Raw genomic sequence first — 17,624 nt, 5'->3', positions numbered from 1 at the left:
CTCAATAAAGGAGCAATGGGAAAGAATAAAAACTGCAGGATATCACAGAAAGGATTTATGAATAAATTTGACAACTGGGTGATACTGTTCTACTTATTATAGCGAGGTTGTCCTGACATCGGCAGCATTGTTAGGACAGATGTACGTAAGCACACTCCACCCAGATGGTAACATCTGGCCCATCTGCCAATTCATTTATACGTTTTTATCCAAATGCACTTGCATAATATCTATATATTGGCAGTGTCCCAGTAACTTTCACCTGACAGTATTCTGGCCAGCATTTTGAATCAGCATTTGTAAGCCGAAACCAGGAGTGTGTCCAAAATACACAAGAGGCGCAGATCTTTCCATTATATTTTACTCTATGCATTCTTCCCCCTCCCCCCCGGTTTTTGCCTTATACATACTGTTGCACAGTACTTACTTCGGTATGGGCTGAGCTAACACTGAAGACTTGAGGACTTTGTACAAGGAATGAAGGATTTATTATTAACTGCAGTATATATGACTTTCCTTTGAAACCTTGTTACACTTTAAGCGCATCCTCCTTGCTTCTCATTTCCTTATAACCATTATGTACATCGTGCCATCTGGCCTGATATTCTAGTTTCTTTGGATTCCAGCATATCCCAATCCTTTATTATAATCTGACCAATAGTCCTTGAATGAGGGCGTCTTTTATCTAGAAAATCTGATTGATTGATTAATTAATTGATTGATTTCCCATTGATTCTCAAGATGAAGCCAGCTGTAAACTTTTGGTTAGGGTAACTTTTTTTTACAGATGTAGTAGAGTTAACTAGAGATGAGCGAACACTGTTCAGAACAGCCGTTCTGAACAGCACGCTCCCATAGAAATGAATGGAAGCAGCCAGCACGTGGGAGGGTTAAGCGGCCGGCCGCCGGCAAAATCTGCGTGCCAGGTGCTTCCATTCATTTCTATGGGAGTGTGCTGTTCGGATCGGCTGATCCGAACAGTGTTCGCTCATCTCTAGAGTTAACCCGAACTTCTGCTATTGGTTAAACTTCTGCAGAATGATATCTTATCACAGAAAGAAAAAAAAAACTATGAAAAGTTATTGGAAAAAACACTTTTCAATGATTTTTTCATAGGTTTTTGTTGTCTTCTATGATCACGCTTCAGCAGTTATAGTTTCAGAAATTCAGGATAACTCTGATACATCTGTATGTAAACTAAGAGTTTTGGTTTTTTCACACAAGCGGGTATGCCATACTGTAAACTGATCAGGAAAGTTGATCAGCACTCCTTTTAAAGGGCCTTTTACACCGTCCATTGTAAACTGTAGGGAACAGACGATTGCTAATACAATCCTATAATACGATCACTTGTCTCCATACTGTTTACATTCTGTCAACAGCTCATACCCTGTTCACATGGGAAGATAGTTTGACAGCAGCCGGTCATTTTTGCTGCTGCATTAGCAGATCGTTCCCCTAATGACGCCTGCCAATAGTTAGAGATGTTTGGACCATGTAGAAAAGCCTTTAAGTCATCCAGACACTTCAGATAATGCTTGGCTTGATACTCATTTGGCCAACTCTCTCGTACACATGCAGGTTCAACCCATGTATAGGTCCCTCTGTTTCTTTTGGCATATGTATATTTTTCCTGATGTCAGAGGGAGGGGGCTCCCATAAACATTAGATAGTTGGACAGTCTTTACAAAATCGGCAGGTTACCGTATATACTCGAGCATAAGCCGGATTTTTCAGCACAGTTTTTGTGATGAAAAAGCCCCTCTTGGCTTATACTCGAGACAAGCAAAAAAAAAACAATATTTTTTATTTATTTATTTATTTTTGGTAGGGGGAGGTGGGGGGGGTCTATGACCAGACGCGATAGTATTGTATAGAATCTCCCATAAAATAGTGGGAAGAAAAAGCAGCTTTAAAAAAAAAAATTATAAAACAATAAAGTAAATAAAAGTTCTAAATCCCTCCTTTCCCTAGAATACATATTAAAGTAGAAAATTACTATGAAACACATACACATTAGGTATCCATGTGTCTACTGAATATAGGGAATCTGCAGTGCTCCTGTTCCGTCCAGAAGGGGTTAATAGGGCACTGCAGATACCCTATATTCAGCCAGGCTTCATCGCCTCTGCCACTTCTTCCTTGTGCCATCACGCCTTCTTCAAAAAGCACCGACTGCGCATGCCTATCGCCATTCTCCTGTGGCCGAATGGGAGAGGCCAGAGGAAAATGGCCAACAGACATGCGCAGTTGGCCACTTTCTTGGGACCAATCAGGAAATAAGAGGCAGAGGTGATGAAAAGAAGAAGGCGCTGCTGGAGAGTTTTCTCACAGCACTGGGGATGTCCCTGTTGCTGTTTGAGTGCTGGGGACTGCTGTAAGAAAGCTAATTAGCATATGGACAAAAACCAAGATATCTAAGGAATGGCGGCACGGAGAAGACATCTAAAGGTAGGGGAAGAATAGCCTTTCTTAAGGCTATTCCAACGTGGGTTTAGCTAAAAATGGGATTCTAGTGATTGAATCACTTTAAGACCTTTGTTAGGCCCAGGGCTGTCCCTTAAAACCCTCGGTACGATTGATTCCTGTCAATGGGGCTGACCATCAGGTGACAAAGGAAGCCTCCATCTGTTCTGATATCTTATCTGAGATCCAAAGTGTCTCAACTACCTCCCCTTCCCCCGTACTTTGTGGAATATTTAAAATTACTATAGCCATAATTTTGTTTCCTGGGGGGTGGTTTAAATACTTTTGCAAGACATTGTGTGTATTTATGTATGTACATATTTCTTCTTGCAGGAAAGTCCATGGAATACCTGCGCTGCTTGTACTTCCGCATGAAGAATGAGGTTTTTCGAGGCTCCCGACCTTATGAATCTGGACCTCTGGAGGACTTTTTAAAAAAGGAATTTGGAGAGCAAACAAAGATGACAGATGTGACGCACCCCAAGTGAGTAGCGGCTAAAGGAAATGCTTTTGTTCCATTATTTCTCTTCTTACCATCTCGCTATTCTGACTCTTGTGTCAGTTTCTTCCTCATTACTTTTGTGTCCCATAGTGGATTTTCTTTCTTCTTTTTTTAACCCCTATATTTTTAATTTTTGCCTGCATTTGTTTTTTTGTTTTCCTATATATATATATATATATATATATATATATATATATATATATATATATATTTTTATTCGGTTTTTACCCGTTGAACTCAATATTACTTTACTGAAAAAACATGGGTTGTAATAGCTTTGTCGACCTAAAAACAGGGCTGTTGAGTCAAACCCCCTTCTCTAACTACTCCAAATTTTTTTACAGTCTGCCTCCGTCTCCTTCATAAATAACTATTGTAATTAAAAATGAAAGCGTTTTGGGGTACAACACACTCCTTTATCAAGTGTATATTATGAACATGTAGTATATTGAATGATTTATAAGAACACACACTAAAAGCCTCACCTTTCCCCCATGCTTAATGTGGTATGCTTTTGCTTCTCCACATTTTGGGAGGGGAGGAGTTAGTATGTGTTCTTATAAATTGCTCAGTATACTGCTATATGATCATACCATATATGCACTTAATAAAGGGGTGTTTTGTTTCCTGCAACACATAGTGTTTGTGGACTAATAAAGGGACCTATTTTGGTAAGAATGGACTTCCTCTCCTTCTTGGGGGGTTTCTAGACCCCCCCCCCTTTCTTCTGATCATAAATGGCTGACAGCAGTAAAGCTCCTCTAAATCATGAAAAAAGCCAGTGATTGAGTTTCTAGAAAGCAAATTTGCAGCAAATTATACACCTAATGATACAATATTAATAATTATATAATTAATCATTTTATTTTGAGGTCATAGTAACTTCTTTCTGACTCTACAGCCCTTCAGAAAGATAAAGTCTCTGGAGTGAGGGAGGGTGAAAGCATGTTTTATCCTTATGAGCTACCAGCTATACATGAGTGGTATAAAGGTCTCTCACTTACATCTGTGAACATCTCTTGAGTAACTCCTGGGCTGGGCTTAAGATATGTCTATGTTACAGAACAGAAATTGTCCTCCTTCTATGAGTTTTCTTGAAAGGGTTTTGGAAGTACCGTATATGTACATGTCCTTTGTGGCACCCTGAGAATAGGGACTTTACATTGGAGACTGCAGAAGTCAAGAAAGACCAGCAGCCTTGCTATTGTTTTTTCTGCTCTATATGTGGTATATGCACAACAGCTACTTTGTAGTGACTTTACAGGGTGTTGTAGCTTTGACCCAATAATGCAATCTTAGGGGGCGTTCACACTTGCTCCGCTGTCCACCCGCCGTGATTCTGCCAAAAAGCCTTGAAAAACAGCTTGGGGATGGCTTGCCGGCGGTCAGTTTAGAAATCTATTCTTTTCAGTGGGTTTTTAAAGCAAACCGCCAGTGTCCCTATGCAGCCGTCTGCTGTGAAACCATTTTTTTTGCACAAACGCAAAGTCCTGCAAGTCCAACTTGAACTGGGCTGTGCACCGCAGCTTACCCAAAATATTGGTGAACTGAGACAAGTTTGCAGGGAGGAATGGCCCAAAATACAGGTGACTAAATTCAAGGGTTCAAAGAAAAGTGATGGATTGTGTGTTTAGTTACATTGGTTATTGGTAGTTGGTAGTTACATTGGTCCACATTTACTATTGTGGTTACGACTACATCTTTGTCGTAATGTGTTGCATCTCTGGCACACTGTGACGGATCCAGGTTGGCCTACAATTTTTTAACATACACAATGTGTGGGCGTGAAATCTCCTTAAAAGGGGGTGTAGCTTAAATGAACCAAATTTGGTTATTCCAAAGGGTTCACTAGCTTTTTTTGCAACTGTACTGTATCTGTGACTAATATATGTTTTTTCCCTCTCACCAGGGTAATTGTGTCTGGTACATTGTCAGATAGGCATCCTGCAGAACTGCATCTGTTCCGAAACTATGAACCTCCTGATACAGGCAAGCAACCAACATTCAAGAGGCTTGCTTCATTCCGTCCAGTAACAGGACCAGAAGGTAAATTAGTAAATCAGAGAGATATGCGTTCCAAAATATTTCTGTTTATATCAGTAGGAAAGACAATGCTCTTTTCCTACTGAACTGCACCTATGGTAAAGCCATTGTGTTTCACTTATGGTAGGGTGGTGTACAGGTGCACGCTACATTGTACACGAAGTCCAGTTAGTTCCTTCTTTTTCATGCAATGTTTGATCCATTAATCAGTTTTCTCTAAAAGGTTGTACCATCAATAAAAATGGCAATAAGTAAACTGAATATGCACTTTAGAGTACATTTATTATGTGTAATCAGAGTTTATTAAGGGTTTTTTGTTAACAATAAGAAAAGGAAGAAAAACCAAAAAGGAACACAATAGAAACAAAACAAAGGTACAAGGCGTGCAGGCCTTGCCAATGAACAAAAGGGCAGGGGAGGACCCCTCCAGCGGTTTAGGGCATGATACACTGACAAGAGTGCGAGGGCCTAGGTATACGACAACATAAAACTAATAGCTTAAGGTATATCTAAAAAAAGACAAACAAAACACACATAGGAAGACATATAAGGGAAAGGAAAAGGGGAAGGGAAAACATCGGGAAGAGGGTAAGGAACCTTTGAGGAGGGAAGGAAAAACAGAAAGTTGTTCCAATCAGGAGAAGAACGAGGAAAACGTGGACAATTCCTGAAACACCACCCAGGGCCGCCAGAGGAATATATTTATTATGTTACAGTTTCTCCAACTCAGTCCCTGATAAGGAGGAGAGCAGCATAGAGAGGTGACGTGCTTGTCGTATTAAGTTCCCGTTACTGCTTAGTGTACCTGTTCCTATTATAAATACCTCTGCCCATGCTGGGCTTTCTCCCTGGGAGATAGAAGTAAAGCCCATGTCCAGCCTGAATCCTATCACTGAGGATACAGCAGAAGCTGTATTGTATTCTCCCAGGCATGCATGATCATTAGAGCCTAACTAGAATGACATCCACAGACCAGACCATTTTGAACACCAGAACGTGCTATTGCAGACATGTTATTCAATATGTCTGTGAGAAGACATTTCTTTTAGGCAAAAATACTTTACAAAACTACTAAACTTTTATATTCAGTTTGCTTGTTTCCATTTGTATAGAAGTAAGACGAAGTAAGACTGCTGTATGTAAACAGAAGCTATGGTTAAGCTGGCCATACACGTCCAGTAGCTGTCAGCCGAACACTCATTCAGCCAACAGCTCTTCCTATATGATTTTTTTCCCCCATCTACCCATGCATGTGACCTTTCCACCAAACCAAGCATTCATGTGTTTTCAATGGGGAAACTGGAGTAAGCTGCTGCCACATTCCTCTGTAGCTGTCTATCTCCTCTTAGAACAATAGGGTTGGGGAGCCCCCATATACAGGTTGCTTGTTTCCATCAGTACTAGTGGATTTGGCCAGCAATAAAAGGATTTTCCAAGGGTATTATGTAAGGGTATTATGACCTAGCCTTATACTAGGTCATTAATGGTTTGTCCAAGCCTTGATATTGATCAAGGTCATCAATATCAGATCAGCAGTGGTCTGACGCTCAGCACCTCTACTGATCAGATGCCATGCCTGTCAACTTTGAAAGTGTACAGAGCCAGAAGTAGACAGCTCTGTATACTGTGGTGTAGCTGTGTTGGGTACTACCACTATCCTAAGATAAAATCTTCCTATTGACAGCCCATACATTGCACTGTCCACCTCAGTCATCTTTACTTGTGTATAGAAGTGGTTTGTCGCTGGAGCTTTACGTTGTATAACTTTGCTTGCTTACCACTTGTAGGTGAAGAGGGAGAAAGTTTTGAGCTGTCGTGGGAAGGTATGAGCAGTGTCTGCCCGCAAATCTCACCAGCTTACCCCACTCAGACACGCTCTAGGTGCTGGATTAATGTAGTCACTTGTAGTGTATGAACAGTAGTATCACAGTAGTTCTAGGTCCTTTTATTTAGCCATCATTTAATACCCACTATTTAGTCCTTAACAAAGAAGAATCCAATGCATAAAGTATAATGTAATGTCCTCATGCAGATGACTTTAATGGATGTCTACCTGTCTGTCTGTTTACTTCTCCTTTTTGTCTCCACTCTCTTTCCTTTCTTTCTCTTCTTTTGCTGTTTTCTTCTCTCCTGAACACAGAGCAGTTGGTATGGCGCGCTGCCCGCTCCAGTGGTGCTGCTCCCTCCTATTTTCGCCCTATGGGTCGTTTCCTGGATGGCGGGCTGCTGTCTAATAATCCCACTTTAGATGCCATGACTGAAATACATGACTACAATACATGCATGAAACGCCAGGTGAGGAAAATCTTCTAGAAATTTACAAGTGAGACATTATTAAATACTGCCATACAGAACTGAATGCTGTGGTATAGCACCAGGCAGCCCTGAGATCAATCCCGACCCGAGGACTCTTGGAGCCCAACCTTAATTTACATAGAAAATTAATAAATCATTGCGATTGTTTTACAGCTTTGAGGCTTTATAGATGACAACAGCGGAAAGTATCTGTGATATCAAAGATACTGAAGTATGAGTTGGCCGCTGGAAACTTTATAGGTTTCTCTAGGTGCTTGGATTCCTCATTTTAGGGTCTTTCAGCCGCCTCATTGCTATTGCAATCCTCTTTGCGCTACCTAATATGAATAAATGTTAGTAGTTTAACGTGTGACGTATTCTCTCTAGTGAGTATGCAGTGAGAAACTATGAGGTAGATCTACCGATCAAAGTGCACCACAGTTGTGGCTTAGTTTGGGCTGAAGGGGTTGTGACTTAATAGGTAAGGGGTGCAGCTTAAGTTGCTCCACTTTGCGCCAATCTTGCTACAAAAAGATGGCTGGCGTAAATCTAGAGAAAAGTGATTTGTTAAAGAAACACCAAATTTATCATTCTGCATGAGGTTTTGGAACATCTTGTCTAGTTCTAAGCCGACTTGGCCAAGGGTGCATGTGATCTCAATGGGGAAAAGGGAATAAGCCATTTCCAGACACCTCTAGCACCAGATTATGGAGTGGAAAGGATCTGACATATTTCCATCCACACACCTGATCCATCTTTCTTCTGACGTCTGCTGTCAAGGAGAGAGTTGAAACATCCCCATAACACATTTTATGTCGGCCAGTCTTTCCAAAATGAAACTTATGTATTAGTCTTTCACAGGTCAACTAGCTGTCAGTGAATGGAAATGTTACCTTGTTATTTTTTACATTGTACAAAAAAAGTGTTAACGTAAAAGGGATTAAAATCCCTTTAAATAATATTATCATTTCTTTATCTGTTCTATCCAGGGTAAAGGCGAGCAGGTAAAAAAATTAGGTGTGGTGGTATCTCTGGGCACTGGGAAGCCTCCACAGATACAAGTGAGCTCTGTTGATGTGTTCAGGCCATCTAACCCATGGGAGGTGATGAAGACTGTGGTTGGCGCAAGAGAACTGGGCAAGATGGTTATAGACTGTGTATGTATCCATTATTCAGAGCATTCCTCATATATGTTCAATTTGTGTACACAGGTTTACTCTTATTATTTGTGTCTTTTTAGTGCACAGATTCAGATGGTCCAGCTGTAAATAGGGCCCAGGCATGGTGTGAAATGATAGATGTCCCATACTTCAGGTTAGTATGTTGTTGAATCTGTCCTTTAATATGCTATATAAATAATCTGGGAGTTATAGAAGAAGATGGGTTTTGTAGCTTCCAGTTACCTCTGGGTGACTACATAGGCACTTCTCTTTGTGATGATCACCATATTACTGGCCCAATGTCTGAACGTGGCATAAAGGATATTTGTGGACGGACTTTTAGTTGAAGAAATTTTCAATATTTCTGTTCACTATGGAGTAGCAGAGGTAAACATAAAGCTATGTAAAGGAGTTCAGTCATCTCAGACATTTATGGCATCACCCTAGAATATGCTATATATATCCAGCTTCTGCTATATACATTTAAGAGAATAGGTGACACGGTGAATGACAAGATGGCTGCCTGCTTAGCTCTCTCCTGTGATTAACATGGGGCATCTAAAACATTGGAGTAAACATGTTTGGCTGTTTTTCTGGATTCCCATAGAAGTGAGTAAAGAGAACTATGTGTTCATGGCCACGTCTTCATTAACAGTGGGCATACGACAGGAGTCCCAGACTACCATTGTATAGATAGTACCGTATACGTCAATATCTATGTCTTGTGCCATATATTATGTTCTGTGCCCGAAACGGAGATCCCTTTACATGGCTGGATAAATACCTCTTCTAGTCCATATTTTGCAGCCTGGGCGTACGTTTTCTATAATTTTCTTTATTTACCACATGCTCCTTCTTGAAAGCATGCAGGATAAAAATGTACTACCTTTTTGATATCCTAAATGTAGATTGAGCCCACAACTACAGACAGATGTCATGTTAGATGAAGTCAGTGATGCTGTGCTAGTTAACATGCTGTGGGACACCCAGATCTACATCTTCCAGCAGAGGGAGGAACTACACAGATTGGTGAGACTATTACTGGCGCCCTGACGACTGATCCTAACAGTAAGTTCTATGTACAGTAGTAGCTCTCTACGCCTTGACAGAAACATGTGCTGCATTCTCTGGCTGTATTCAGACTAATATACCCATGTTAGATGGAAAGAGGACATCTGTATCTGTCTATAGATCTGTAAATTGTACGTCTATCTATCTTTATTTATATTATTATTATTATTAATCCTTGATCATAGCTATCTAAACCTGATTCCACTGGGAAATATTTAAACTTTGAAGTCATAATAATATGTAAATAAATTGTGACCATGATATATGTTTTTCAGGTGTAATGACTGACAAGATATTGATGAAAATGTAATTTCGGTGAAAAATGGAATGGATTGTACGGATTGGCAGACGACCATTGAAGAAGTTCACCAGTCAGACGGCCCATTTAGCATTAACTGTCTATCTTTACTGCTTGTGGTTGATCCCTACAGTTATTTGCTATATGTTCCCCCTCAATCAATGAACAATCTCCTACATGAAAAATCTAAGCGTCTTCCATAAAGAAACTATACAGTTCATTGGTAAACGGTAATCGGCCTTTGGCATGGAAATGTCAGACATCTCCATCTTACAAGTGACTGGTTAGGATTTCTCCTGCACTTCCTAGCTGCTAAAATTTGGACTTCATCTTCTTGGCCATATTTTCTATAACTTTGGAGAAATGGCCAATTCTTGGTGGTGTTTGGAAAGATGGATCCTGAAAATATTTGGTTGTATTTGTTAAACAGCACAATAAAAGAAGTTTTTTCCACCACAGACATTGATAAAATACCCTATTGCTATGCAGTCAATACCTAGAAGGAACCTCTAGATAATGTGCCCTCTCCATCAACTTCAAGTGCAATGATGGATGCGGTAAATTGGTTATGATCCATTTCTTAATTGATTCCATTGACTTGAGTGAATGACTTGAAGACTTTTTATTTTAATAAATAGAATAGTGAAGTGTATGGACAGACCAAAGCGCACGGTGTGAACAAATCTTTAAGCTAATACATCTACAGTGTTGCACTGTATATGACTCAGGACAGGAGGGAAATTTATGCTGCTGATGTATTTAGAGATACAGGAGATCCCGTAACAAACCCTCAGATGAAGGCGTTTTGGATCTGAACATGTATTCAGGCTCTGGAAGTAATCCTTTACATCAAAGTGAGATAATAAATATAATAGTACTGTTTTACTTATCAGAACATATTAAATAGTTATAAGTTTGTTTTCTTTTGAATAGGTTTGCCGAGGGTCTGACTAACCATGAGAACAGGGGGTCAGGTATCTTTTTTTGTTTGAACAAAACAGCGGCCGCACATCTCTGCTGACGCTCCTTTTAGTTCTATGTGGCTGCTATTAATAGCCGGTCACTGTATTCGGATATCTCCAATAGTCACATAGAGTTAGCCAGAGCAGCAATGCATCACCACCGCTCCATTGAAGGACACTTGACCCCCAACTCTTGTGATCGCTGAACATTTCGACCATATTCTGTAGATAGGGGAAAAGTGCTGTTCATTGGAAGACTGGGAAACCCTGTTATATAATGAAATTTGGTGTGGATTAAAACTGCCTTCTCTAGTTACCAGATAAATCTGCAGTGTACGACTTTGTGATCAAGTAACCTAAATGCAATGATTCCTTGCTGTGCCTTAATGTGGAATTGACACATGATGATGCAAACCAGTATACTTCTACTAGTGTAGCTATGTATTTTATTAACCGGCATGAATATATCAGGGAGCTGCCTAACTAGAAACTTACTATTCTGGCATTAGCATTGGAATTGCAAAGAGCGCATTCAAGTATGACCTGTATGAGACAGCCATAAAGTGGTCACATTTTAGCATCTGTATTAGGAGCTTGAACATGGTTCTAAGGACCCCAAATAGTGTTTTAGGGTCTATAGTGCTGTTAGTTTGGGTCATTAGATCTGCATTTGGGCTAGGAGTTGCAGGTTTAATATGGGAGGTAAAATGCAGGTCATCTAATCCAAAACCTCTCCAAGATTGCAGTGTGTATCTGTCAGCAGACTGCAGGCTACTGTTTACAGCAGCCCATAGTCTGCCTTTGGACACCAATTGTAAATCCATGTATGAGGGTATTGCTGTGGAGAATATGGAACCCCTGAGTGTATATTGCAGTAATGCAGCTACTGTCACAGATATGTATTTGTTAGACTAATACTGAAGCGCTATTTTATGTAATACATTCATTTAGGTTTATGTAACGGTAACATTGCACTTGAAAGTTGTCATTTTTGTCTATTGACTATTTATAATCTAATACTGGATTATTGCTGCTCTTTTTTTCAACATGCACTGAAATCTTTAGAAATTATTTATTGTAATCCTTATTAACATGTATAACAGTGACTATATAATGTAGTAAAAATTAAAACATTATCATTACATGTTGTTTTGCTTTTTTTTTTTCCCACTCCTCATCCCCGAGAGAAAATCCTTTATGGAAAGTGCTTGTTTCCTAGAAGGAAGATGTCAAACAAGTACCTACTAGGATGTGATAATACCAAGATTGGCACATTAAAAATGCTGATAAATTCCTTCAGAAAATACCACACAAAAATTGTACAAGGGAGGAGGATAAGACTAAAAAAACACGCGTCTTATTTATCAGATGAACCCGTAGTTCAGTATAAGGTGGGAAGGGGCTAATGTAATTTCAGCCTTGTCACTAGATAAGAGGATTTACAAGTATCTAGCCAGAGAAATATCATTTTTAGCACTTCATGTCCAGAAATCAACTCACAGTGAGGTGCACGTATAGCCTGGGGCACTTACCATATATACTCGAGTATAAGCCGAATTTTTCAGCACAGTTTTTATACTCGAGTCAGCAAAAAAAAAAAAAATTATTTTTTTTTATTTTTTTTTTTAGGACGGGGGGAGGTCTATGACCAGCTGCAATATCAATGTATAGAGTCTCCCATAAAATAGTGGGGGGAAAAAAGAAGTTTAAAAAAAAAATAATTAAAAGTTCTAAATCACTCCTTTTCCTAGAATAGACACAAAAGTAGAAAATTACTGTGAATCACATACACATTAGGTATCCCTGTGTCTGACAGTGCCCGGTCTACTGAATATAGGGGATCTGCAGTGCTCCTGTTCCGTCGGGAAGTGGTTAATAGGAGCACTGCAGATACACTATGTTCAGCCAGGCTGAATTCCAAGTGGGGGAAAAAAACAGTCCTCAAGCTCAGGGAAGGGGCAGACAGACAACCAAAACACCCCCTCCCCTTTCCCAGCACCCAGCAACTACTACACCCAAAAACTCCGACCATTTTAATTTTTGAAATTTCCCAGTAGCTGCTGCATTTCCTCCCCAGGCTTATACTCGAGTCAATAAGTTTTCCCAGGTTTTTGTGGTAAAATTAGGGGCCTTGGCTTATATTCGGGTCGGCTTATACTCGAGTATATACGGTATATCTTGTGGTCTTCTCACTCCCTCACAGACTAATGCTGTCTCTTGTACTTACTGCATTCTATAGCTTCACCTATGTAATGTTCACCCAGCAGCTTCTCCCATACTGAAGCTCTGTTCCACATGCTGTACGACTTCTGTCGCTAAATCTTCCTCAGAATCTATGTCAAAGTCAAGTAGGGTACTTTTTTTAGCTTCTGCCTCAACCTCTGTGGGAATCAGATTAGGGAGGAGGATTCTATCTCAAAATCTGTGCCAAATTCTGCTGCCTGAACATATCCGTTCAGTACCCAAGGTTCACCATTTGACCCACTCTGAGTAATATCTAGCCATTACAGGCAGTCACTCACAGCAGTCAGGTGCAAACACATTTCAATAGGGCAGTGATGGCGAAGCTTTTAGAGACCGAGTGCCCAAACTGCAACCCAAAACCCACAAAATTTTCGCGGAGTGCCAACACGACAATATAGACTTAATACTATGCGGATCCACAATTGCGGACAGTTACTGACCAAAAATTACAGTCATGTGGGGCTTTACAGAGCTTTCAATAATACAAACAACGTTGTACTGAAATGTAAAGGTCTCGGCATTTGGTACTTTGAACAATTAATTTTCACTATTTACATCGCACAGGATCTGTTTTATAGTTACCGTGTAATATTCTTACATCCTGTACTAATATCACGTCTGCTATAAAACAGATACTGTGTGATATAAATAGTGAGGGGACCCCAGACAGTATTATATGCTCTGCAGTGGGCCCACCACACAATATTATATTCTCCACAGTACCACAGTAGCCCCCCAGTGTTATATGCTCCGCAGTAGGTGTCCCCCCCCCCCACAGGATTATATGCTCCACAGTGGCATCCACACACAGTATTGTGTGCTTATAAATAGGCCCCCCCCCCAGTATTATATGCTCTTTAGTACACCCCCCAGTATTATAAGCCCCCCCAGTATTATACACTCCCCCCAGTATTATACACTCCCCCCAGTATTATACACTCCCCCCAGTATTATACACCCCACCCAGTATTATAAGCCCCCCCAGTATCATACACCCCACCAAGTATTATAAGCGCTCCCCCCAACATCATATACACAGTGAGCCACTCTCATACTCACCCCTGAAGAGCCGCCGGCATCCACCTTCTTGTCACTGGCGGCGCTGATGACGTCATCGCGCCCGCGTCGGGGCAGAGGTCAAACTCTGCAGCCAGTGTAGGCCGCGGTCGCGCGATCCGCGGCCTACCCTGACAGCTTTCAGCTGTATGTGCATTTGCACATACAACTGAAGGCAGTGATCGCTCATCAACGGGGAATCCTGTACCGGATTCCCTGTTGGTGAGCGATCCGGGCGACCACACGCGTGCCAGCATGGAGGGCTCTGCGTGCCCTCTCTGGCACGCGTGCCATAGGTTCGCCATCACTGCAATAGGGTAATGGGTTTATAGAGCAACACAAAGTAAGCTTAAATTTAACAATTTAATGTCCAAAGGCTTCAGTACTGTATGTACAAGAAACAATAACAAAGGACACAGTATGCAAATAGCCTTAAATAAATTGGAGAAAATAAAAATACTTAATCTTGATTTCAGGAAGGTTGGAAGACCTTTTGTTGGAGATGGACACATCCAACTCTCTTAGCTGGCTTCAACAGATGTGACATCTATTCTAAGGTCTCAGGCCGGGTTCACACGGAGTTACGTGCCGCGAGATTTGGCACGTAGACGCCGCGTGACCCTTTGCGTGCCGTACACGCTCCCATTCATTTCAATGGGAGCGGGGAGCGTATGCGCCGCGCTAGTTTGCGGCCGTGAATAAATGCACGGCCGCAAACTAGCGCGGCGCATACGCTCCCCGCTCCCATTGAAATTAATGGGAGCGTGTACGGCACGCAAAGGGTCACGCGGCGTCTACGTGCCAAATCTCGCGGCACGTAACTCCGTGTGAACCCAGCCTCATAGTCTCTTAAAGAGGACCTTTCACCTTCTTGGGCACATGCGGATTTATATACTGCAAGAAAGCTGACCGTGCACTGAATTCACGTCGGCTTTATTGCGGTATCGGCTTTCACGTTCTGTGCCCCTGGTGAAGAGCTATCGGTGCCAGTACCGTAGCTCTTCACTATCAGGGCGTTTCTGACAGTCAGTCAGGAACGCCCTTCCGTACAGTAGCGTCTATTGCGCTGTACTGTGAGAGCAGTGAGGAACGCCCCCCTCCCCTCATGATAGTACTCATCCATAGACGAGTACTGGGCGGGGGGGGGTCCTCAACGTCATGGCTGGGCGGTAAGCAATTCCTCCTCTCACAGTACATCGCTAAAGAAGCTGCTGTGAGGAAGGGCATTTCTGACTGATTGTCAGAAGCGCCCTTCTGACAGTGAAGAACTATGGTACCGGCACTGATAGCTCTTCACCGGGGCACAGAAAATGAAAGCTGAATTCAGCGCACTGTCGGCTTTCTAGCGGTATATTACACCACATGTGCCCCATGATGTATAAGATCCTCTTTAAGGACATTTTTTAGCCATATTTCCCTGACAGGGTGCCTCATTCCTCTTACTCCCTGAGGTGGGGGAGGAACAACCCATCTTTATCTAGGAGAGAGAAATCCCTTTCAATACTTTGTAGAGCTGTGTGTTTCTGCTGGCTCTGGAGGTCAGCCCAGGGGTACGCCCCTTCCACTCTTTGCCCAACCAAAATGTCATAAAACTATAAAATAACATCTGGTTATGTACAGCCAGAGAAAACCAATTTCCCCTCCAACCCCCACCCTCTTATATACCCACAAACCTCTGAGGTAGATTGATAACCCGAACATACACAAAAAAAATCCACTAAAGATATATCTATATATATAGCTAATATGAATAAGATTGCTGAGACAGACTTCTATTTGCCACCTTACCCAAGGAAAGGGCAGCTGGGTCCCTCTGTGCTTTCAGAAATACGGTTAAAGAAAGCACACTCAAACTAACACAGGTCTGGCTATCTCCAGTGGCTCAAACTTGACAGATGTTACTTAGAACACTAAGCAATCTTTTTTCAGTGTGAGATCAGTGGTCCTGTGGCAACATACAGAAATTGCCCACCTTTTGCAGGGAATTGTGTTCAACTCCAATGAGTGCTGCTTCTCGGATATAACAGAGTTCCACGTGAAAGACGCTAAAAGCACGGAATGGCGTCCTTTTACCACCCACTGCACAGCCAATAGGCGCAACTAGTTCAGTCTGGTTAGGAGCATCGTTATGGGTTGACCTCCTAAGACCATACTCGCGGACTGGGTAGTCTTTCACTGCCGTACAGATAGAAGAGCAAACAGCAGTTTATATACTTTGGATAGCAGAGCAAAAAGCAGTATATATGTGTGTGTGTGTGTGTATATATATATAATATATATATATATATATATATATATATATATATATATATATATATATATATATACATATGGTCAGGGTCTGGGGTTGCTAGGTGGGGTGGCATAGACACACAAGTCCAGTTTGTTTAGTCCAAAACAAAAGTGGAGTTTTATTTTCACTCACAAAAGGTAGTGCAGCAGGAAACAATACTAAAATAAATACCTGCCTGGCTAGGCTCTAACTAAACATAGAATAGGTTACCTCACCTAGAATAACAGAAATCAAAAGCCAGTAGAATCACTCAGGACACAGTTCTAAAAATATGACCTCTCTGTTGGCTCTCCAGCCAAACTCTGCCACTGTCTGCTGCTGGAGCTGACTTCTTAAGCCTCCTTGGCGAGGAGACTCTCTACAGCTGAGTCGCTGCCGGAACATCCCCAAAGTGTGGACTGGAGGGGAGGTGGAATGACAGGTCCCACTACCAATCCTACCTGCCATTCCTAAAAATCCAGCCCAGTAACTGGAACTTTGAAATAACCCTCAGCAGACAATAGTTATCTGCTGAGAAATGTTCTTTCTGGAGCTCACCCACCTTAGTAGTCTGGGTGAGATGTACACCCCCTCCATTACCTGACCAGCCATCGGCTGTATCTTCCTTTTCGTTCCTGTAGTCTCCTCCATTCCTCTCCCCTCTGCATAGACTTCTATGTTCAAAAGTAGGATAAAGGAAAACACTGATAAGTGGAGAAAGAAGCATTTTCTTTAATAAGATAGGTGACAACATTTCTTATATTCACCTGTACTATTAATCTATAAAAAGTTGATTCATAATTGGAAGTACCTTTTAAAGGACAAGGAGAGGTTGTGAATTGTAACAGGGTTTTTGCCTATACAAAAAGAAATGAATGCATTTAAATTCTGCCGTCTGTCCATCTCTAACCAGCCTGGCCTATTGAGTATGTAATAGTTGTAACCCTTTTTAGAGACTGTACATGTATTAACTCCTATCAGTTATCCCCTGTTGTAAGCAGATGTGATGGGGCAGGAGCTGGTCTCGCGTCACCTTGCAGTGGAAGGCACAGACTCTATGTCTCTGTCATCTGTTCCTAGATAATCGAGTGGTGCACTCCTTACCAGAGCACTTATTAAACTCTAAGGTGTTCTGTTACCTGCATGATCAGGTATCATTGTACCTGGTGAATTATTAAACCATCCTCTCTTCCCCTCTCCCTATGGTCAACGTTCAAACTCCGCTGCTCGAGATACCCTTCTTCTTCTCCTTGCT

The 17,624-nt window shown here is 41.5% G+C and overlaps 1 protein-coding gene across 5 annotated transcripts in view; it reads left to right on the top strand.

Annotated features, from left to right (window-relative positions):
* The window catches only part of PLA2G6 (phospholipase A2 group VI), a 29,946-nt gene extending 18,065 nt beyond the window's left edge, over positions 1-11,881 (top strand). For 2 of the 5 annotated variants that reach the window (XM_075286807.1, XM_075286805.1), the window contains 8 exons: positions 2,800-2,950; positions 4,878-5,014; positions 6,799-6,834; positions 7,152-7,306; positions 8,296-8,463; positions 8,547-8,620; positions 9,375-9,534; positions 9,813-11,881. In XM_075286807.1, the coding sequence (XP_075142908.1) occupies positions 2,800-2,950; positions 4,878-5,014; positions 6,799-6,834; positions 7,152-7,306; positions 8,296-8,463; positions 8,547-8,620; positions 9,375-9,519 (866 nt within the window). In that variant the 3' untranslated portion in view covers positions 9,520-9,534; positions 9,813-11,881. Of the gene's footprint in view, positions 1-2,799; positions 2,951-4,877; positions 5,015-6,798; positions 6,835-7,151; positions 7,307-8,295; positions 8,464-8,546; positions 8,621-9,374; positions 9,535-9,812 lie in introns of those variants that run through there. The other 3 variants (XM_075286808.1, XM_075286806.1, XR_012717455.1) reach the window with 2 other exon arrangements.
* Positions 11,882-17,624: the final 5,743 nt, after the last annotated feature.

Source organism: Leptodactylus fuscus, chromosome 9, assembly GCF_031893055.1.
Source record: "Leptodactylus fuscus isolate aLepFus1 chromosome 9, aLepFus1.hap2, whole genome shotgun sequence".
NCBI lineage: Eukaryota > Metazoa > Chordata > Amphibia > Anura > Leptodactylidae > Leptodactylus > Leptodactylus fuscus.
Note: the sequence above shows the minus strand (reverse complement) of the source record. Positions and strands in the feature narration are given on the sequence as shown.